At 47.2% G+C, this 24350-nt stretch overlaps 1 protein-coding gene across 4 annotated transcripts in view; it reads right to left on the bottom strand.

Moving 5' to 3' along the window:
• The window catches only part of LOC146797230 (peptidoglycan recognition protein 1-like), a 166491-nt gene extending 158794 nt beyond the window's left edge, over positions 1–7697 (bottom strand). For all 4 annotated transcript variants that reach the window (XR_014968451.1, XR_014968452.1, XR_014968453.1 and 1 more), the window contains exons 1-2: positions 7608–7697; positions 2533–2630 (exon numbers count right to left, since the gene is read on the bottom strand). Coding sequence is in view for 1 of the 4 variants with exons in the window: in XM_085624191.1 (XP_085480317.1) it covers positions 2533–2581 (49 nt within the window). In the remaining 3 variants the exon portion in view is untranslated. The remainder of the gene's footprint in view (positions 1–2532; positions 2631–7607) is intronic.
• Between the last annotated feature and the right edge of the window lie 16653 nt (positions 7698–24350).

Raw genomic sequence — 24350 nt, 5'->3', positions numbered from 1 at the left:
GTATGGTATGGAGCCCTGTCCACTCAGCAGTAGAGTGGTGAGGGTGTGGTATGGAGCCCTGCCCACTCAACAGGAGAGTGGTGAGGGTATGGTATGGGGCCCTGTCCACTCCACAGGAGAGTGGTGAGGGTATGGTATGGAGCCCTGTCCACTCAGCAGTAGATTGGTGAGGGTGTAGTGTGGAGCCACGCCCTCTCAGCAGGAGAGTGGTGAGGGTGTGGTATGGAGCCACACCCACTCAGCAGGAGAGTGGTGAGGGTATGGTATGGAGCTCTATCCACTCAACAGGAGAGTGAGGAGGGTGTGGTATGGAGCCACACCCACTCAGCAGGAGAGTGGTGAGAGTGTGGTATGGAGCCCTGTCCACTCAACAGGAGAGTGATGAGGGTGTGGTATGGAGCCCTGCCCACTCAACAGGAGAGTGGGGAAGGTGTGGTATAGAGCCACACCCACTCAGCAGGAGAGTAGTAAGAATGTAGTATAGAGCCACGCCCACTCAACAGGAGAGTGGTGAGGGTATGTTACGGAGCTCTCTTCACTCACCAGTTGAGGAGAGTGGTGAGGGTATGGTATTAAGCCTTGTCCACTCAGCAGGAGAGTGATGAGGGTGTGGTATGGAGCCCTGTCCACCCATAGGAGAGTCGTGAGGGTGTAGTGTGGAGCTACGCCCACTCGTCAGGAGGTTGGTAAGGGCGTGGTTTGGAGTGAAGCCCACTCAGCAGGAGAGTCGTAAGAGTGTGGTATGGTGCCACAACCACTCAGCAGGAGAGTGGTAAGTGGTATGGAGTGACGGCCACTCAGCAGAAGGGTGGTAAGAGTGTGGTATGGAGCCACACCCACTAAGCAGGAGTGGTGAGGGTGTAGTGTGGAGCCATGCCTACTCAGCAGGAGGGTGGTTAGGATGTGGTATGGAGCAACACCCACTCAGCAGGAGGGTGGTAAGGGTGTGGTATGGAGTGACGGCCACTCAGCAGGAGGGTGGTATGGAGCCACACCCACTAAGCAGGAGTGGTGAGAGTTTGATATGGAGCCACGCCCACTCAGCAGGCGAGTGGTAACAGTGTGGTATGGAGGCACACCCACTCAGTAGGAGGGTGGTAAGGGTGTCCTATGGAGCCATGACCACTCAGCAGGAGGGAGATACGAATGTGGTATGGAGCCACGTCATCTCAGCAGGAGTGATGAGAGTTTGGTATGGAGCCATTCACACTCAGCAGGAGAGTGGTATAGGTGTGGGATGGAAGCACGCCCACTCAGCAGGAGGGTGGTAAGGGTGTGGTATGGAGCCACAAACAGTCAGCAGGAGGGTGGTAAGAGTGTGGTATGGAACCATAACCAGTCAGCAGGAGGGTGGTAAGAGTGTGGTATGGAGCCACGCCCACTCAGCAGGATGGTGGTAAGAGTGTGGTATGGAGCCACGCCCACTCAGAAGTAGAGGGGGAAGGGTGTGGTATGGAGCCACGCCCACTCAGCAGGAGTGGTGAGTTTGGTCTGAAGTCATGTCCACTCAGCAGGAGAGTGGTAAGGGTGTGGGATGGAAGCACGCTTACTCAGCAGGAGGGTGGTAAGTGTGTTGTATGGAGCCACAACCAGTCAGCAGGAGGGTGGTAAGAGTGTGGTATGGAGCCACTCACTCAGCAAGAGAGTGGTAAGGATGTGGTATGGAGCCACGCCCACTCAAAAGTAGAGTGGGATGGGTGTGTATGGAGCCATGCCCACTCAGCAGGAGTGGTGAGTTTGGTATGGAGCCACGCCCACTCAGCAGGAGGGTGGTAAGAGTGTAGTATGGAGCCAAGCCCACTCAGAAGTAGAGGGGGAAGGGTGTGGTATGGAGCCACACCCACTCAGCAGGAGTGGTGAGTTTGGTCTGAAGTTATGCCCACTCAGCAGGAGAGTGGTAAGGGTTTGGTATGTACCTTGTGGTGCATTTTGGTGCACACTGTGCAAATATATTACTAATGCATAGTGTGGGAGGGCACCCTCATTTACAGACAGCACAACCTCCATTGAAAGGGATACTAAATGTAAAAAGGCATGCAGTTTTGTAATATAAGTATATAACACACAAAATATAATGTGTGCAAATCAGGTGTCAGTGAATATTTGACATTTGCACACCACCTAGTGAAGTGACTTGATTTAATCCTATTAAAATATTTGTTTTCATCCCACTTTTCAAAAAAGTGTTTCATTTGGGCTTTCCTGATTGTTGACATATTTTGAAATATTTGTGGAGTTAATTTATAGGTATTAAAATGTGTTGTGTTTTCCTTTCCTTTCACACCAGCAAGAGTGCCACACAGCTCATTTTACAAAACCCTCTCACTTTGTGGTCATAGAAAGAAAAGCAAACACCAGTCTCCATGTTGAAAGAATGACGTTTGACATCTGCCCTCTGTCCTGGAAGCACAGCAGATGTGACAGGATAAAAACCAAACTTAGGGCATCCTCATTGCTCATTCCCCTTGGTTTTTGTGGGGGGCTGCAGCACCCCCTGCACCTCTACTTTTACCCCAGATGCCAACAACTCACCGTAAGTGAGGGCGCAGAGTGTCGAGAGCAGCACCGCCACACGGAGCATCCTCGTCACTTCCGGAATATTCTTTGAGGAACAAAAACAAAGCAGAGCCCTGGGAGACAGGAACAGAAGGGGTACAGTTAGAGGAGGGGGCAGAGCCACCCACAAAGAGTGACGAGAGTCGGGAAAGGTTGGGGCACACACGACCACGGGGACACAAGGTGGGGATAAACGCAACAGTCCGCACACTCAGGAGCTGTTCTCACACATACACAGGACCGCCCCATTAGGTTCTCAAGTGGCAGCGGCTTACTTCACTCAAACCCCCAAAAACTTGAGAAATATCCGATGCAGTCAGTTGTGGTGGGTGCGTGCGAAGAGCAGAGACAAAGTGGACTTGCGGGGTCATCAGGGCTTCTACCTGTGGCCGCTGTTTGAACAGTGAAATACAGCAATAATCAGGGTTCAGTGGCTACCTAGGCACATAGGCCCGGTGCCACTGCACCTGCTGCTCCAATGGAACAACCCTCCAGCTCATACATAGCATACTTCTCCCTCCCGGCCCTCTCCACAAGAGGCAAGACGAGCTCCCACGAGGGCATCTAAGACTGGATTGTGTGCCTACCGCTCGCTGTTAAGGACCCCCCCCCCCTCCCCCCCCCCCCCCCCACCGCTTAAAGGGTACATACTTCAGGACATTACGACAGAAGACAGGGATAAAACACAAGAAGAATAGGGAACAGGGCAGGAATAAAAACAGAAGACAGGAATAAAACACAAGGACTCCAGGCAGGGGTAAGACACAAGAAGAATAGGGAACAGGGCAGGAATAACAAGCATTTGCAATTCAATAGGTCTCGCATTTACGCGAGTTTAAGCTATTGGTATTGTAAATGACGATGCCTTTTATTTATGTTTGAAAAACGAAAACACAAATAAAAGGCATTGTTATTTGCAATGTGAATAGCTCAAACTCACGTAAATGCGAGACCTATTGCATTGTGTAAATGCTTGTTGTTCCTTTCACTGTAGCAGTGACCTGGTTTGTTTTTAAAAAACATAAGACCTTTGGCCTCCCGCTGTTTGTTCATTTGCATCTCACTGATGCTGGGAACAAAGAGATTGCAATCTTTACTGCCGATCTTTACTGCCATGCGGCCCGCGAAAGTGAAAGCAAACGAGTGCTTTCAGGCCTCCAAATGGTGCGCGTGCCCGGTCGGCGCTCATGCACTGTATTTGGAGGCCTGAAAGCACTCATTTGCACTTCCAGATCCCCCATTTACAAAAGCTCTCGCGAGAGCAGCGCTAAAGCGCTGTCTCAGGCGAGACCTAAAAAGCAGAAGATAGGGATAAAACACAAGGACACAAGGCAGGGAAAAACACAAGAACGCAATAGAACAAGTCAAGGATAAAACACTGCAGGGATAAAACACAAGAACACAACGCAGAAAGAAGACACAAGGGCCCAAGGCAGGGATAAAACACAAGTACTCGAGGCAGGGATAAGACACAAGAAGAATAGGGAACAGGACAGGAATAAAAGCAGAAGACAGCATAAAAAACACAAAGACAAAAGGCAGGGATAAAAAACAAGATGACCAGGGAAGAAGGCAAGGATAAAACACACTGCAGGGGTAAAACACAAGAAAAACAAAGCAAAAATAAGACACAAGGGCACAAGGTAGGGATAAAACACAAGAACACAAGGTAGGGAAAAACACAAGAACGCAATAGAACAAGTCAAGGATAAAACACTGCAGGGATAAAACACAAGAACACAAAGCAGAAAGAAGACGCAAGGCAGGGAAAAAACACAAGTACTCGTGGCAGGGATAAGACACAAGAACAAAAGGGAACAGACAGGGATACAAGCAGAAGACAGGGATAAAACACAAGAACACAAGGCAGGGAAAAACACAAGAACACAATGGAACAAGGCAGGGATAAAACACAAGGACATAAAGCAGAACTAAGACAAAAGAGCCCAAGGCAGGGATAAAACATGAGGGCATATGGCAGGGGTGAGACTCAAGACCACGAGGATGCAATGCAGTCTTAAGGCACAAAGCAAGAGTAAAACACAAGACTACAAGGGCTTCAGGAAGGGATAAGACACAAGAACACAAGTGACCAAGGCAGGGATAAAACAGGAGGCAGGGATAAAACACAAGGACACAAGGCAGGAAGAAGAAACTAGGTCACATGGCAGGGATGAAAACCACGGGGCACAAGACACGGTTAAGACACAAGAACACAAGGGTACATGGCAGGGATAATACAGGAGGTGGGGATAAAACACAAGAACATAAAGCAAAGATAAGACACAAGGGCACAAGCCAGGGATAAAACAGGAGGCAGGGATAAAGAACAAGAACGTAAAGCAGAGATAAGACGCAAGGGCACAAGGCAGGGATAAAACACAAGTTCTCGAGGCAGGGTTAAGACACAAGAAAACAAGGGACCAAGTTAGGGATAAAACAGGAGTGAGGGATAAAACACAAGAACATAAAGTAAAGATAGAACACAAGGGAACAAGACAGGGATAAAACACAAACTATGGGTATAGCACAAGGCATGGATAAAACACAAGAAAACAAAGCAGGATAAAACACAAGGGGCCTGATTCACGAAGGGACTTACGTGTAGTAAAGTTACAAGTGCAGAGTCTCTGAACTTGTTATATTCCGCCCGAGTAGGAGATTCCATCATAAGTACGGAGACTTTGCCACGAGTTCCTACACCCTTGTCCCTCGGTGAATCAGGCGCAAGAAATCAATGCAAGACACAAGACCACAAGGGCATAAGAGGGAGATAAGACACCAGGTGGGGGTGAAACTGCTGTGAACACAGGTGATGGTCAGACACGTCAGGCGAGCCTGAGGTCTGATGGTCAGACACGTCAGGCGAGCCTGAGGTCTGATGGTCAGACACGTCAGATGAGCCTGAGGTGTGATGGTCCGACACTTCAGACTAGCCTGAGGTTTGACTTTGGCACATTACAGCTGCCCATCTTTTCTGATCATTGGTGAACAGCTGTGCAGTGTGGATCAGGGTGGCTGGCTGGCTCTTGTGTGGGCTGTGGCCTCTTGGGCCACCAGACTCCATGACGCCGGCATCCCAGGAAAGGCCTTAGACTGGATACGCTCTTTTCTCACAGGCAGAATACAGAAAGTCAGACTCTTGCTCCACCTCTCAGAACCGACAAAGACCAGATGCAGGGTACCACTGGGATCCTCCCTCAGCCCCACCCTCTTCAACATCTACATGGCCCCACTCGCAACCACCGTCAGAAACCATAGGATCAACATTGTCTCCTACGCCGAAGACACCCAGCTCATCCTCTCTCTCACCAAGGAACCCAACTTCACCAGGGACAACCTCAAAGAAGGGATGAAAGCCGTCGCCACCTGGATGAAGTACAGCTGCCTGAAACTCAACTCAGAGAAAACAGAAGTCTTCATCCTTGGCTATGCCCCCTCAGCATGGGACAACACCTGGTGGCCCCCCGCCTTCGCAACACCCCACCTCGATGGACCACGCACCAAACCTCGGCATCATACAGGACTCATCACTCACTATGAACCGCCAGATCAACGTCGTATCCTCGGCCTGCTTCAACACCCTTCGTATACTCTGTAAAACATTCCGATGGATCCCCTCAGTATTCAGAAAAACAGTCACTCATGCCCGCATCACCAGCAGACTAGGCTACGGCAACGCCCTCTATGCCGGAATCAACAAAAAACTCCTCTGCACGCTCCAGACCGTCCAGAACACCGCAGTCAGACTGATCCTCGACACCCCCGGCCACAACCACATCACTCAACACCTGCGTGATCTCCTCTGGCTTCCCGTTGGAAGAAGAATAACTTTCAAGATACTCACACACGCCTACAAGGCCCTCCACAACATCGGACCTCAATACCTCAACAACCGCCTCTCCTTCCACGCCCTCAGGAGAAACCTCCGATCAGCTTACCTCTCTCCCTGGCCACCGTCCTACACTTCTACAGGACCAGAGCGGGTGGAAGATCCTTTTCCTACCTCACAGCCAAGACCTGGTAGAACCTCCCACTCCACCTCTGGCAAAGCCCTACACGGCTCCAGTTCAGGAAGGACCTCAAGGCCAGGCTCTTCAGATGACCCCATCGGGGCAGCACTTACTCCCCCCCATAGCGCCGTTAGACCCTAACGGGTGAGTAGTGCGCTTTACAAACCCCTGATTGATTGATTGGGGAGAGTGGATCTTTCGATCTATTCTCTGGTGGATGGCAGAGAGCCTCCGAGAGATGAAGGTGGCCCTGAAATAGAGCTGTGAGGATGGAGTGACACTCTTGCTTGTCTCAGGGAAGTGAGCTGCTTCTAATGTGACAGATTTAGATCGATGGCTTTATTGATGCGTCGAGTCCGTTAGAGGAAGGGGGGAGCACCGCAGGAGCTCAGACATGCTGCGGACGTGTGCATGAAATGTAGGTTTGAGCTGGCCAGAACCCAAGAGCTAAGACCTTCGGGTCTCTCTTCTATCTGTGGCACTCAAGGACGCCCCTCAGCTGTGGAAACAACCCTTGCGAGGCCTGACTTCAACGCCCGCTGCTGAAACCTGCTGATGCTGCAGAGGGGCCCAAGGCAAACCCAAAGAAGCCCCCTTGTCCTTCCCTCCCAGCCTCTGGAGGATCACCCCCCACCTGAGAAGAGCTACTCATGTGCAGGAAGCGACGTACCACCTCACCTCCTAGGTGCCGCCCACCCTGCTCTTGTCATGTGATTGTGAGTGTTGGGGTGGCTTTAAGAGTAGAATATACTTGGGAAGTTCCATGTGGAATGTGGAGCTGGGGGGATCCGTTATGCTGTCACACTGTGGGGTCAGCTGTAGGTACCTTATCGAGTTACAATAAATCCCAATATATACAACTTGTTGTGGATGGATTCCTTCAGTGAGCCCCAGACTGTGATGCTTCAATGGGCCCAAGAGCCCAGCAGGCGCCTGGCCCCACCCATGGCTGTCATCGCATGACAGGTGGTGGGGGGGCCCTCTGTGGGCCCTGTCATATGAAGAGCGTTCATTGGTCCGTGCTTTCCTTGAACTCACCTGGGACTTCCTGCTGCAGGCGGGTCCTGGATGCGGCTCTGGGGTGAGACTCCCTTTTATACACACAGGGACCAGGAAGTGGCCCTCACTGGAACCTCGGAGGGGCCTTCCCAGGGACTCCTGACTCATGGGCAGCATGCCCTCTGGGAGGGGCATCTGCAGTAAGGCCAGACCTCTGACTCATGTCTTTGCACAATCCTGCAGTTGTGCAAGTGGGTGCAAGCATTTCACCGTTTCTATAATGTATGTTTTTATGCAGATTTAGACAGCGTATATATTACCTGGAGATGTTTACGTAAGGAATAGAACATTACATAAGAAACATAACTAACAATACAGGTGCGTGTTGCGAAACAAGATGCTTGTGTGCACGCGGAAGAGGGGAAGGTCGGGGCAAGAACAGCACAAAAGCTACGCCCCCTGGTGTTTGTAGGTGGAGGTGACATGAACGACACGTCTCGGCTCGGATTTAAAGCTTGTCATGAAGATGGTGGTGCTGTGCCCAGGGGTACACAGATCCCGACCCTGGCCCTATAGTGGTGCTGTGCCCAGGGGTACAGAGTCCCAGACCCTGGCCCTACTCTGGCCCTATAGTGGTGCTGTGCCCAGGGGCACACAGATCCCGACCCTGGCCCTATAGTGGTGCTGTGCCCAGGGGTACAGCGTCCCATACTCTGGCCCTATAGTGGTGCTGTGCCCAGGGGTACACAGTTCACCACCCTGGCCCTATAGTGGTGCTGTGCCCAGGGGTACAGAGTCCCAGACTCTGGCCCTATAGTGGTGCTGTGCCCAGGGGTACACAGTTCCCGACCCTGGCCCTATAGTGGTGCTGTGCCCAGGGGTACAGAGTCCCAGACTCTGGCCCTATAGTGGTGCTGTGCCCAGGGGTACACAGTTCCCGACCCTGGCCAGATAGTAGTGCTGTGCCCAGGGGTACAGAGTCCCAGACTCTGGCCCTATAGTGGTTCTGTGCCCAGGGGTACAGAGTCCCAGACTCTGGCCCTATAGTGGTGCTGTGCCCAGGGGTACAGAGTCCCAGACTCTGGCCCTATAGTGGTGCTGTGCCCAGGGGTACAGAGTCCCAGACCCTGGCCCTATAGTGGTGCTATGCCCAGGGGTACACAGATCCCGATCCTGGCCCTATAGTGGTGCTGTGCCCAGGGGTACAGAGCCACAGACCCTTGCCCTATAGTGGTGCTGTGCCCAGGGGTACAGAGTCCCAGACTCTGGCCCTATAGTGGTGCTATGCCCAGGGGTACACAGATCCCGATCCTGGCCCTATAGTGGTGCTGTGCCCAGGGGTACAGAGCCACAGACCCTTGCCCTATAGTGGTGCTGTGCCCAGGGGTACAGAGTCCCAGACTCTGGCCCTATAGTGGTGCTGTGCCCAGGGGTACAGAATCCCAGACCCTGGCCCTATAGTGGTGCTATGCCCAGGGGTACACAGATCCCGATCCTGGCCCTATAGTGGTGCTGTGCCCAGGGGTACAGAGCCACAGACCCTTGCCCTATAGTGGTGCACCCTCGAGCGAAGAAGTAACCTGCCATCCTGGCAGAGGAGCACCGCAAAAATCCCTGAGGAGGGAATGGGGCCTGCGAGAGGTCCACGAGGGGAAGAAGCATGTCCTAGCGACAGGACCGGCCTGCCACAAGCCCATAGCAAGTAAAGAAAGTCATAAGAACTGGACACGACCAGCGAGATGTTCATGTGGCGCAAACACAAGACATATGGCAGGACGCCACGTACGAGTGAGGAACCTGGTCGGAAGCAAAAAGAGCGTGGCTAGATGCCACGTAGTGAAGGAGGAGAAGAGAATGGCAGGGTGCCACATCACGAAGGGGGGGAACAGCGCAGCAGGACGCCACTTCGTACAGGAGGAGAGGAGAGTGGCACTATGCCACAGGGCAAACAACCACCACAGGCGTGCAAGAGGGAAAACGAGAAGTGATAAGACAGAGGACTCGTGCCAGCACTGGAGAAGGTGTTCATCAACACAAGCCAGCCACCGGGGTGCAGAGACGTCACTGGAGACAGCTCCGCGGGAGGACCAACTGTAAGCAGCTAGCAAGCACAATCTGCACCCAGGCCCCACGCTTCACAGTGCGACTGTCCACTCACCTGTCACCGGCTGCTTGGCATCGATGAAATCACGTCTAGCAAGTGCACATGCCAGAAGATAACCGTGAGTGGCCACAAAGTCCCTCCAGTCCTCCTCACTCCACAAGGTCACCTAAAGCAAGAGATCTCCACCTGTTGCCCAAGTGTAAGAACATCATCGTATTCATCATCCAGGTGCATCATCATAAAGAACATCTAAGGAGAGTCACACCACCAGAGTGGATCCAAACACTCAAGACATCCGGAGTTCAATGAGACACTCCTGGCACAGTGGAAGGCTAGCCACCCAAGAACCTTTTGTGTGCCCCCGTAAACCTGAGGCCTGCCGAAGAAGAGCATACCCGACCATTGTACTATCCACCCTTGGGGTACACGAGGCTTGGCCGTGGCCCTGTTAGGAGTTCCGCAGTGACCTCTCAGTGCAGCCTACGAGAGGCCCCCACAGCCCATGCAGTCACGTGGCAATCCAGGGGCAAGGGCCTCTATGGAGTTCCTGCGAGAGGAGAATTCAAACCGAAGAGATACGTTGGCAGCAGCTCCACGACAGGCACCGGGACGCATGGAGGTCGCAGACGAAGACTGGTAACCTAAAGACCATCTGATGGAGTCATATGAACTCTGGTTTCCATGTGCATGACAAGACCTTCCAACTTCTGAAGGCACCCAGTCACTCTTTTTTCGTTGGGGATGACAAGGCTTGCCATCTGTCAAGGCGCGCAGTCACTCTGGTTTCCTTGGGGATGGCAAGACTTGCCATCTTCCAAAGGCATGCGGCCACTCCAGCTTCCTTAGGGATGGCAAGACTTGCCATCTTCCTAAGGGACGCAGTCACTCAGTTTTCCTTGGGGATGACAAGATTTGCCATCTTTCAAAGGCTGCTCCTCATACTGAGACAGCTGAGCTACGCGGTGACGGAGAAGGAGGTGGCTGGTGGTGCAAGCAGGTAGTGTTGCTGGCGCCGGCCATGATTGATTTGCAACAACGCCTGCCTCCCACTAGTTAATTCCGGCAGCAGGATGTGACGTCCGGCAGTCTCCACGGTGCCTTATGCTTGATTGTAGCATTAAGCACTGCAGCCTCTCAGCAGAGTGAGTCAGAAGCCGACGGAGCAGCGCCCACGGCATGGGGCGTGCTGCCAGCTGCCACTCCACCGTTTATTTAGGCAGCACTAAACTGCTTGTCTTGACAGCTGAGGCGCAATGCAGAATGCGTGACTTTGCATTTCAGTGTCGTGATGCAGATCACCACACTGAAATGCATTAGTCTAACGCCTGATGCGTGGTACTTGGCAGGTCTGCACTGCCTGACATATGAGTGGAGATCGGGCACTGTTGGCGGAGAGCTCGGCCCTCGTAAATATGTTTACGCCTCCGGGAACCCCTTTGTGATTCCTGCACACATTAGAGGGGTAAATATGGTCCAAATGTACATTTATGATTGAATCTACCTTTGTGAATCTGACACAGAGGGCATATTTACAATAGAACGGCGGCGCTCAGCGTCACGCCAAAGTAGCTAACACCGCGCTCCGCCATTCTGAAAACACACAATGCGCCATATTTACAAGAATGTGGAGCACCTCTGCCTTTCCCTTAGTCCTGCCACTAAATTCAGCTGCCTAGCGCCAACGCAGGCACCCTTGCTAGTGCCAGGGTGCCTGCGTTGAGGGAATGGCTATGTTTGTGCAGGAAGGCGCCGCTTCCTGCACATAATCAATGCAGAATGGCGAATTCTAACTTCTATGTGTGCTGCACACAAAGAAGTTGCAAATTGTCATTATTTAATGATTGTTTATGTGCAGGTGGTGCAGATCGGGGCATACAAATTCTCCCTACTTCCACGGATAGAGTAATTTCACAGATACACGCACATGCACTTATCATACACTTGGGCCCATTTTACTAACATACACTCAAATACTCTATCAGCACTGAACCTGTGGAAAGAAAAACTCCTAAACACCCTGCATCTACACTGAGGTCGATAAGACCTAATTGTAACTGTCCTGAGTCATGATCTAAACAATCTATACAACAATAATCAAAATAGAGTACTCAATAATTGACAAGAAATAACCACCAACACTGTATTTAAAATTAGGATACTTTATCTAAAATTAGTCAAAGAAAATCAATCAGAGTAAATCATTTTTCTCATAATTACCTATTCTAGCTAAATGTCAGAATGGGTCAGGACAGGTCTCTCAGTAAAAGTCTCCCGATTCGCCGTCCTCACAGCATCGATCCTCACCAACGCAGGTTTGGGAAGAAGTGGCCTTAGACCCTCTCTAGGCTAACAATATTTATAACGAAAATTACAAAATAAAGAAACATAAAATGTTTAAAACGTCCGCTGAACCGCTGAGCAGAGCGAGAAGGAAAGGATGTAGCATCGCTACATTTGGAAAATCTCCGCTCAGAAAAATCACAAAAATAAAAAATCGGAAGAAGGAAACCCTAGGTTTACAAATGTTTCTTTCGTATTCATTTTTCCTCGGAACCAGCGTTACAATCACAAAGTTCATTGTGGCTCCTTTGTCTTCCAAGGTTACTTGGATGTTCGCCCAGAGCTGCTGTCCTCACGGAAAACTTTAAACCAGGCGAAGACTGTGGTCAGATGACTCTCGACCATGTTCAGCAAGGCCTTCTCATCAAAATTCGACTACTTGAATTCAGGCTTTAAACGGCAGCCATTTTATACTAGGCCAAAACGTACCATCTTAATTAAAAGAGACAAAACAACGTTACCACAGCATAGTGATTAAACAGTGTTAACCCCACTAATACACTAATACCCTTATGTGTATGTAATTATCTAGCCTTTGCAACACAGAAAAAAGCATTAGTACACGACAATTCAAAAGCATTTTGTGCTTTAAAATAAACAGCACTCAGCAACATTCATTTAATAAAACATGCACATTATTAGTAAGCAACATGAACGCATTCCCATGTGTAGTTCTCTCTTGTTAATTCGTATTGGTTAATCAGAACATTTACACAAAACAAATAATTAGTAATTACAAATTAATATTTTTTAATTATTGACAAATAGACAAACCAGAGCTTAAAAAACCCAATAGATTTTCAACAGAAAACTCTGCTCCAGCAAAAAAATTTAGTAAATTTAGTCCCATTTTAGGAGAAACTGGAAATGTCTTTTTCTCCTTACACAACACTACACACACTACACACTAGACACCCTTTCATCATCCCTCTTTGTTTCCAAGTAAACACTCTCCCTCAATTCTTCTAATTCTATTTCTTGTGGTTCTCTTTTCAACCTTTTATTTCTCTTTTCATTATTTCTTTTGATTAATTTCTTTTTCCCTCCCCTGTTTTTACAACACAAACACACCAATCTTAATATCAATAAAGCAACAATTATACAAGTCAAAGGAAACAATATCTTACCTATAATAGTACTACCTATTTTTGCAATAAAACTCTTAACAGCAACTATTTTATTAGCTATTTTAGTCCAAATACTCTCAGCTTCTAGTGGTACTAATTCTTCATGCAAATCAGTAATATTTTTGATATAGACCTTCAGGTCCTTACTTTCGTCAGGAATGTAAGTGCAACAATGTTGAACTTTCAGCATTCCACAGACTCCACCCTCCTTGGCTAATAGAATATCAAGGGCAAGTCGATTTTGCATAGAAATGGCACGTACGGCAATCAATTCCGTATTCACCAAAAGAAACCCTCCAGCGGTATTTGTCGATAAGCGATCCACCACTGTTGACAGTTTCCGAATTCCATAAGCATTCAAAGAAATTCCCACTGCTGGAATTAAAGCTCCAAAAATGTCACCCACTATTTCTGACCAAGTTTCTCTCTTAAAACGCATTAGTAAATTAATATGTTCTACATCTTCTATTCTATCTATATGAAAGATCTTTGGAAAGACCAGGCCCACATAACACGTGCCATACCAATGGTCAGGCAACCTGTAATAAGCCTTGTTCCCACAAACATAATACACTCCTGGGAAAATTGTATCTTCTCCTCCCTTGAAACCCCATCCTGTTGCAATGAAGTATGTATCATGACACTCACTAGTCCCAACAAAATATGTATCATATTGGGATTTCCTTCTTGTAATGCACAGCTTACCCTTCTGTGGTGCATCTAGAGCTAAAGTTGGACTAGCCCCATTTCTCAATTCTTTTCCAATCTCAATGTCCCAAATTGTCTCACTCACTTTATATTTCCCTGCTTTCTCATGCATGCTCATTCTCCTTTCCTCCACCATATTTAGGAAAGCCTTCTCCTCTTCTTTCAGACTGCAAGTTAAATTGTTCTTAAAAATGTAATCTAATGTTAATTCTTCTTTTTCAATAAAAATCTCACCAAAAATGTTAGCTTCTTTAGCTGGATTCAGCTTTTTGTTCATTGGCAATTGCCCAAAAATGTTATCTTTGTTAGACATCTCATAATCTATTTTCCCTAACAAATAAAAAACACTACTTAACACACTACAAGAAATTCCATACGTAGCTGGTAAATGATGATAAGTAACACCCTCTGAAACGGATGCAGGTAATTACATACAAACGTAGCAATCCCTAACTTCCATTGTCTTCACATATTCGTATAACAGCTTTGAAAAAACATTACTAGAAAAAGCATTAATTGACCTATCTTTATGTATGTAAGTATTACTAATTCTAGTTGGAACTACCTTTTGTGAACTCTTCTCTGCATTGGTCACATTCTCTGTATGCATCTCAAATGTACCTATTGTAACTCTAAAAGTAACTAATAAAGCTAAAACACCCCATAGTAGCATTAATAATCCAGTACAGCAGCAGCACATTTTACACCATCTTCTTAAGAAGGCACATCTACTTTGGTTATTCTCTATGTTAGCCATTTTACTACTTTGACCGTGTCTTTTGACTTAGCCTCTACTACTCAACTACTTGAGTTTCTAGAACTCTGGGTTACTTCAAACAATTAATTTCAGTTTCTCTTCTTTTCACTTTCTCCAAGTGATTTCTTCTGTTCACTCAATTTGGATACTCATCACTCTTTACTTCATTTTCTTCAACATCAAATTGTATTAGATCTCCAACAATATCCTCAGTATCCGACTTTTCTCCAATGTCAGTCAAGATTACTTTCAGGATTTCACCTGTATCTTCCTCAACCACTTCTCGTACGGTCTCCTCTGGATTTCCTTGACTTTCTGCCTCTTCACCTTCAGACAGTGCCACGTACGTCCATTCCGGCGACCTATACTTCTGGTTAGGTTTTCTTATCCTCTTAATCTCCTCTGGTTCTTTCGACTCTTTTCGCTTTTCACCTCTCGCTGGATTCTGACTCGACACCTCATTCACTTGTTCAGCTTTCGAGGTATTTGCTTTTATCAGTCTGTATCTCAGCTTCTTTATTCTGTTGTTAGGCCAAAGATCTCCTCTTATAACCTTTTTCGGTCTTGTTTCTGTATTATTTCTTTCTCCAATCCAAGTTCTCTTTCTCAGAACTCGACCCTCTGATTTCTCATTCTCACTTTCATCTGATTCTGTTTCAAATGCCTCTTGTTCTTCAGCAGTTTTCTTTCGCTCCACAGTCTTTTTCACCACTGTTTGAGACTTCCCTACTTCTGTCCCTCCTCGGGTCTCCGACACGCAATCTTCTTGCTGTCTACTTGTCCCTTCACCTAGCTTGTCAAGAATGTTCCCTACACCTCCTCGGGGGTTTTCCGCAATCTGTCCCTCTCTATCTTCTTCTGACCCTGCTTCTTCAGGTATAATCTCAAGTGGTTCTTCAATCTCCTCCTCTTCTGATTCAGGAGTAGTCTCTGTGGAATTGCTCTTTTCTCTTCTTTTTCCTCCACTGCTTTTTGGAACTTCAGGCACTCTTACAGAATCTGATCTCCTTTCTGAGACTCTCAATGGTTCTCTCTCTGAACTTTGATTTTTTCTCACTGGTTCTGTAGCTTCATCATCACTGGAATCTGACTCTTCAAAATACTCCTTACCAGTCCCATCCTTTGGGTTTGGAACTCTCAGAGTATGACTCGCATGTACCCAGTTTTTCACACCAGCACACTTCACTGCAGTTGTCGTAGTCAGAATGACTTGTCTTGGCCTTCCCCACCTTGGAACCAAGCAATTTCTTCTTCTGTGTACTTTTATTCTCACCCAGTCCCCTGGACTCAGATCATGAGCTTGCTTCTTCTCAAGTGTGGTAGCTTCTTCTCCAACCTGGTGAAACACAGAATGAACTGCATCAGCCAGGCCTTTACAGTAATCCAAAATCATGTCATCAGTTATTGTCATCAACTTATTGACAGGTACAAATGCATGACGCATTGCACGTCCCATCAAAATCTCATGTGGACTTAAACCAGTAGTTCTATCTGGAGTAGATCTAATAGTCATTAGCACTAGAGGCAAGACATCAGGCCATTTCATTCCAGTGGCTAAACACATCTTACCAATCCTGTTCTTGATCGTGCCATTCATCTGCTCCACGACACCAGAAGCCTCTGGTCTGTATGCACAATGTAGCTTCTGCTGTATTTTCAATGCTTCACAAATCAAACTCATGAGCTCATTATAGAAGTGTCCACCTCTATCAGACTCAATCGTTACTGGAAACCCGTACCTAGGAATCAACTCTCTTAACAGTAACTTTGCCACTGTCACTCCATCATTTCTCCTAGTCGGATAGGCCTCAACCCATCTTGAAAACAAACAGACTACCACTAGAACATACCTCAATCTGTTTACTTGGGGCATTTCAATGAAATCAATCTGCATTCTCGTGAAAGGACCACCTTCTCTGCCTATTGTTCCCAGACTCACCACTGTTTTTTTCCCAGTGTTAAATTGCTGGCAAATCAAACATCTTTGACAGATGCTCTCTGCAATTATCCTGAACTTTGCATTGTACCAAGTCTGCTTAAAAGACCTGATCATAGCATCCCTTCCCAAATGTCCCTGGCCATGATACATCCTTGCCATTGTCGACAGTATAGAGTTAGGCATGACTGGTCTGCCATCTCTATAGGTCCAAACATGGTCTGTTTCTCTTGGGGCACAACCTGCCTTGATCCAGTCTTTCTTTTCTTCCTTTCCTGCCTCATCCTGCAACTGTTTCACTTCATCCCACGTCTCTAGGACATTAGTAAACATCACAGAACAAAAAGACATTTCTCCTTCTCGTTCCCTATTAATCGACTGATTATTTTTCGCGCAATATTGTGCAATGTCGTTAGCAAACCTGTTGCCAACTGTCACAAAATCCTCCCCTTGTCCATGAGCAGCACATTTCACAACTGCTAACTCTTTAGGCAGCTGTATCGCCTCAAGCAATTTCCCAATCACTTCAGCATTCTTTATTGGAGTCCCACTCGACGTCAAGAAACCTCTCTGCAGCCAAAGCTGGCCAAAATCATGCACCACTCCAAATCCATACTGACTATCAGTCATCACAGTCACTCTCAGATTCTCTCCAATTTTGCAAGCTTTTGTCAATGCCACTAATTCAGCAACTTGCGCAGATTTCACTCCTTTCAATGGTGATGCTTCCATAACCTCTGAAACCTTGCACACTGCATATGCTGCACTCAGCACACCCTCATCATTCCTCAAGCATGATCCATCCACAAACAGCACATGATCACTCTCATGTAAGGGAAGATCCCTTATGTCTGGTCTCGGTTTTGTACAGTAATCAAGCACATCCAAACAATTGTGATCATCTTCTGTCTTCACACCCACATTTTCAATATCCGGCAACAATGTCGCTGGATTCACATTCACACATCTCTCAAGAGTCACATTTGATGCTCCCAGAATGACTTTCTCATATTTAGTCAGCCGACTATGTGACATGTACTGGGTTCTGCTTCTTGTCAAAAGAATTGCCACATTATGAGGTACGAATACCCTTACAGGATATCCCATTATGATTCCCTCACTCTGTTCCAGGCTTCTGCATGTTGCAGCCACAGATTTCAAACAACCTGGTAAACCTACAGCTACAGGGTCAAGTGTCGATGAGAAGTACGCAATAGGCCTCCTCAGCTGTCCATGCTTCTGAATTAACACTGAAAGTGCACATCCATTTCTCTCACTGCAGTACAACTCAAACTCCTTTTCATAGTCTGGCATACCCAAAGCAGGGGCTTCACACATTCTGCTCTTCAGCTCCTCAAATGCTGCCATTTGTTCTCCATCTAGTTCCAATGGGTCTTTTACCTCACTCTTTTTCAGCTTAATCAGTGGTCTTGCTATCAGAGAAAAGTTACTAATCCACTGACGACAATAACCCACCATCCCCAGGAACATTCCCACTTCCCTCTGGGTCGTTGGGGCCTTCATTCCCCTGATGATTTTAATCCTGTCATCAGTCACCTTTCTCAGACCTTTTTCAATATTGTGTCCAAGATAATGCACCTCTGTCTTACAAAATTGCAATTTGGCTGGAGATACTTTTAACCCTCCATCTGCCAGATGATTCAGTAAAGCTATAGTATCTACTTCACAAGCTTCACGTGTCTTTGATGCCACAAGTAGGTCATCAATATACTGCACTAGTACTGAGTTTTCAGGCATAATCAAGCTCTCCAATGATTTTTTCAATAACTGATTGAATATCGAAGGACTCTCTGTATACCCCTGTGGGATTCGACACCATGCTAAAATACGCTGGCCAAACCTAAATGCAAAAATCGGCTGGCTGTCATGATGCAATGGAATTGAAAAGAAAGCATGACACAAATCAATCACTGTGTACCACTCAGCATCATGTGGAATCTGATACAAAATCACTGACGGATTTGGAACAATAGGACAACATGCCACCACAATTTGGTTAACTTTTCTCAAATCTTGTACAATTCTGAACTTCCCATTAGGCTTCTTTAGCCCCATTATCGGTGAGTTACACGGACTACTCAGTAGTTCTCTCAGAATTCCCTGCTGAATCATTTTCTCAATTATAGGAGTTATTCCCTCAATTATTTCTGGTGTCATTTTGTACTGAGGAATGTTAGGATAAGTAATTCCCTCTTTCACTGAAATTTTCACAGGATCTACATTATTCATCAATCCCACATCTTCTCCAGTAAAATCCCAAACTGTCCTTTTCACTGTATCTCCTGAGGGACCAGCTAAACTTGTTATCTTATTCCCAACATATGGAATCACCAAACCATTTTCACCTGTCCTCTGCTTATCAAAAACAGGCATAACCGGACCTATGGTTACAGGCACCGTAACAGCTTCCAGATTCTTTGTCAGTTCTCTAATCTTTTCAGTCAGTTCTGATGTAGTTCTGGCTAATTCTCTCGTATTCTCGTCACCACATCGATTCTCTCTCTCCCTGAAAGGATTACCACTTCTTAACTCAGGTGTCACATTTTCTGTCTCAATGAGGAGAAACAACTGGTGTGCTTTCTTCTGGTTCTGGTCTATATGGAGGTGGTCTCTTGTAAATCATGTCATTCAAGACCTCATCCTCATATTCATTAACTCCATATCTTCTCACCTCTGCCTCAGGAACCCTTTCCGCACCCTTCCTTTCTTCTCTCTCGTCAACTGTTCTCATAGGATATAATCCCTCTGACATGCTAGCATCTCGCCATCTCTTCATTCGATCATGATGAGTTTCACGATCATGTCTCCTTCCAAACATGTATCTGTAATTTCCTCCAGACCGATGTTTCTCTCGCTCATGTACTTCCTCTTCCCATTCCACTAAAGCCTCAAACTGTGTCGGCCTTGGTCTTGGGTCAAGACATAACATCTTTTCCCGTAAATTTTTCAACACGGCCAGATTAAATGAACCATGTTCTGGGAATGCTAGAACACCATCTTCCCTAGTATACCTAACCCAATTTTCCAACCATATACAGGTATGATACCCATATCTTGCAGCCATGAAGGATGCAGGCGTTTTCGTTGGAGGTAACAATTCACCTTCTCTTGTTTTAACATCTTTATCCTTGTCAAACCAGCGCTTTATTTTTCCAAACAAAGATTTTTTCTTTTTCTCTTCTTGGTAATACATTTTGACGTTTACCAAAACTTTCTAATCCCTTCCGTATTACAAGTGTACAATACGATTTTTCATCCAATAACAGCGCGACTCACACTAACGCACCAATCCGGAGCGTCTACGTCACTAGAATACCTCTTCCAATCCTTGCGCGGCTCACACCAACGCACCAATCCCAGCGCGAACACTATTCTGATCCAATATCCAATCAGAGCGCGGTCTGTTTGACGTCAGCAGTCGCTGCAGTCGCTTCTGTCTCCTGTCTCCTGTCACTCGTCTACCCCTCCTTTACAAAACTTCTCAGTAGACTTTGTGTCAAATTTCTACAAAATCTATTAGTTACAACATATAAACATCTCCATTGTCTGCTTCGCTAACCACAGAATAGTAAAGAAAAATCTATTTCACAAGAATCCCGTCTTTCACTCACTTCTGTTTCAGTACGGAATTAATACTCTTGTTGACACAGTAGCACATCCCTCTACTCTGCCCTTCTATCATGCATTCATTAACTGTTTCCTCTAGGACTGATCCAAAGAGTTTTACAATCAACTAAATGCTCATACATTCACGCACAATCATACAAGAAAAATGTAGTACATACACACAGAATCCTTCCCGAGAACAGCGAACAATCTGTCCCGCTACAGAATTATAACACACGTTAACCAAGCAGCTTACCTCTGCCCAGTCCTTCAAACAAGCTCAGAGAATACCTATTACTTCTCCCGCGATAAGCTTTAACGATGAACCTTACGGATCCCTGGGACTTAAGACCAGAGTTTCACAGATAACCTTCGCTACCATACGCACTCCTTTTATACCAGAAATATATTCTAATAGTAACATACGACAATGTCACTGATTCCGAACCCAGACAATGTGACGCGCAACTTCAATTGTCACACGTTTTTCCTGCATACATACAGGACCAACAATCCCGTCTTTCCCGAGAGCAGTATATACTTCCCTCTGCCCTACTACGGAACTGCTACTAGCTCCCAAGTTCCAGAAGCACTACATATAACTCAACACGACGACTCCAACATATAGTATTAGTACATATACCAACATTAATCAATAATCAATAATCAATAAGCCAATGTACAAGCAATCTAATCAGATCAAGACTGTTGGAAGGCGGACCCCGAGGAGTCGGCGAGACCACTCAGGGGGGGCCCCCACACTGTACGAAGTAGCCGAGCGCTGCAGAGAAGCCTCCTGGGAGATCCTTCTCCTATTATGTACTAGCACAGTAACACCACCACACCGGACTCAAGGAGGTTGTCTCAAGATGAGCAATTCTTTATCAGCACTTTAAAAGGTTACGGGTTCAATATTTACACAAAAAGGGGATCAAGGGATCCGCAAAAGTCTCAGTGTCTCTTTTAGGAGGGAAGGGGTAGCGGGACAGTCTTAGGCAGGAGCTTGGTACGAGGGTACCTGGGGCCCAGTTCTTATCCTCAAGCTGGAGGACCTCCGGGTCTCGAAGGGGTCGAGCCGCGACGGTGTCAGCAGGGCTCTGGCGTTCAGTTCGTGGGGAGCCGCGACCAGGTCAGCGGGACTCTCAAGATGGTTTCTGCTCAGCTCGAGCCGCGACGTCGTCAGCAGGGCTCCGAGGGAGGTTTCAGCGAGGTTGGGCCGTGACAGCGTCAGCAGGGCCCCGATGTTCCGGGGGGCTTCAAGGTTTCAGTAAGAAGGAGCCGCGACGCAGTCTGCAGGGCTCGTGGTGGTTTCAAACAAGGGTTCTTCTCCGTAGGGTCGGCCGCGATTCAATCAGCAGGGCTCTCGACTCCGGGATACAACTGCCGGTCTGTGGCGGGGTCGCCCCAGATATAGGTCTGGAGCCCTTTGATGTCCGGACCCTTGCGCCCGGGGGGCGGAGAGGCCGGGTTGGGAGCGGCCAGACGCCCAGCAGGAGAGGCGCCCAGCCCTGAAGAGATGGAGGCCGATCGCACCTCGGTGTGTGGGGACGGTTGGGGGTCCCATCGATACCGCCCTCCGCCAGGGCGATGAGGTGTTCACGTGATACCCCCTGGCCAGTTCTTGGTGCCTCAATGTCTGGGCCTTGCTGGGGCCGAGGCCGGGTTGAGCGGAGTCATGAGGACTGGTGTGCAGGGTCACGTGGCAGGCGACAAAATGGCGGAGCCCCGAGGTGTAGGTGACCTCGTGCGGCCCGAACGGGTAGCTCGGGGAGGCTAGGGCGGGGAACAGGCCCAACCCCCGGGAAGTCAGGACCACGCCACGAGGCCGGGTCCAACAAAGACAATCATCAATAACCATCAAATTCTGCTACCAGGAAATTGGTGCAGATCGGGGTGTACAAATTCTCCCTACTTCCACGGATAGAGTAATTTCACAGATACACGCACATGCACTCATCATACACTTGGGCCCATTTTACTAACATACACTCAAATACTCTATCAGCACTGAACCTGTGGAAAGAAAAACTCCTAAACACCCTACATCTACACTGAGGTCGATAAGACCTAATTGTAACTGTCCTGAGTCATGATCTAAACAATCTATACAACAATAATCAAAATAGAGTACTCAATAATTGACAAGAAATAACCACCAACACTGTATTTAAAATTATGATACTTTATCTAAAATTAGTCAAAGAAAATCAATCAGAGTAAATCATTTTTCTCATAATTACCTATTCTAGCTAAATGTCAGAATGGGTCAGGACAGGTCTCTCAGTAGAAGTCTCCCAAGTCGCCGTCCTCACAGCATCGATCCTCACCAACGCAGGTTTGGGAAGAAGTGGCCTTAGACCCTCTCTAGGCTAACAATATTTATAACGAAAATTACAAAATAAAGAAACATAAAATGTTTAAAACGTCCGCTGAACCGCTGAGCAGAGCGAGAAGGAAAGGATGTAGCATCGCTACATTTGGAAAATCTCCGCTCAGAAAAATCACAAAAATAAAAAATCGGAAGAAGGAAACCCTAGGTTTACAAATGTTTCTTTTGTATTCATTTTTCCTCGGAACCAGCGTTACAATCACAAAGTTCATTGTGGCTCCTTTGTCTTCCAAGGTTACTTGGATGTTCGCCCAGAGCTGCTGTCCTCACGGAAAACTTTAAACCAGGCGAAGACTGTGGTCAGATGACTCTCGACCATGTTCAGCAAGGCCTTCTCATCAAAATTCGACTACTTGAATTCAGGCTTTAAACGGCAGCCATTTTTCTACTAGGCCAAAACGTACCATCTTAATTAAAAGAGACAAAAACAACGTTACCACACCATAGTGATTAAACAGTGTTAACCCCACTAATACACTAATACCCTTATGTGTATGTAATTATCTAGCCTTTGCAACACAGAAAAGCATTAGTACACGACAATTCAAAAGCATTTTGTGCTTTAAAATAAACAGCACTCAGCAACATTCATTTAATAAAACATGCACATTATTAGTAAGCAACATGAACGCATTCCCACGTGTAGTTCTCTCTTGTTAATTCGTATTGGTTAATCAGAACATTTACACAAAACAAATAATTAGTAATTACAAATTAATATTTTTTAATTATTGACAAATAGACAAACCAGAGCTTAAAAAACCCAATAGATTTTCAACAGAAAACTCTGCTCCAGCACAGGAAGGGACACCTGGGATTAGCAACGCTCCTCTGTCGGAGCAGAGAGAAGGTACTTATTCAATGCTATTCCTGGTCAAGAAATCGTCAGGAGGATTTCACCCCGTGCTAGACATAGACAGAGTGAACAAGTGAGCGACAATAGTTCATTTCGAGTGGACAATCTAGAAAAAGTCATCCCAGGGATTGTTCCACAACAATATTTAATCACTCGCGCTTTTCAAGATGCATATGTCCAAGTGAAGCACAGGCCAGGCGGCCCTCTTCGGTTTCCTGGGCTCTCGTTTTGGTATTGTATGTTTTGATTCGCTGGCTGCAGTGGTAGGCTTCTAGGAGCTGCCCAATGCCCAGCTCTGGCACCCCCCGACAGGCCACAGGGATCCGAGTAACCAAGGCTCTCCGGGTCAGTTAGGATGGAGTTTCCTCACTTCATCTCTGGGCTTCTAAAGATTATTTTAATTTTCAGCAGGCACGTTCCACTTGCCAGGCAGTTGACTTATGAGACGAAGCAGGGGCGCAACTAGACCCGAACCTCGTGGGGCAAACACTCTCCAGGCCGCTGTGAATTCAATTGCGGTGTGAGGGACTGGCTGGGAAACGCAGGGCTCTCTTCTCCAGGAGCCGCGACTTACTCTCTGCAATATCCTGACCTGATCACGAGAGGAAGGCCCCCAGGTAACAACCACAGGGCTAAAAGGGCTTCAGCCCTCCCCCGCCATGTGTCTCCGGGCTGCTGCAGTGGGCTCGGCTCGGCAGTGTCTGGAGTCTTATCTCCTGCACGCCCAAGTTTTTCACAGGTCTTTAAAGACCATTTATATACCTTTGTAAACTGCTTACCAAGGCTTAGTTTTTAGGTCTCGCCTTGCCTTGTAAGCGATCGCAAAGCGAGACTATTGTAAAGGGGCTTTTCAAAGTGCTCCCAAAAGCGGATTGCATGGCTAGCACGCGCACAATCACACGCATCGTGCCGCCATGCACTCCGCTTTTGGGAGCACT

The sequence above is a fragment of the Triturus cristatus genome, chromosome 9, assembly GCF_964204655.1.
Source record: "Triturus cristatus chromosome 9, aTriCri1.1, whole genome shotgun sequence".
In the NCBI taxonomy this organism is placed as follows: domain Eukaryota; kingdom Metazoa; phylum Chordata; class Amphibia; order Caudata; family Salamandridae; genus Triturus; species Triturus cristatus.
Note: the sequence above shows the minus strand (reverse complement) of the source record. Positions and strands in the feature narration are given on the sequence as shown.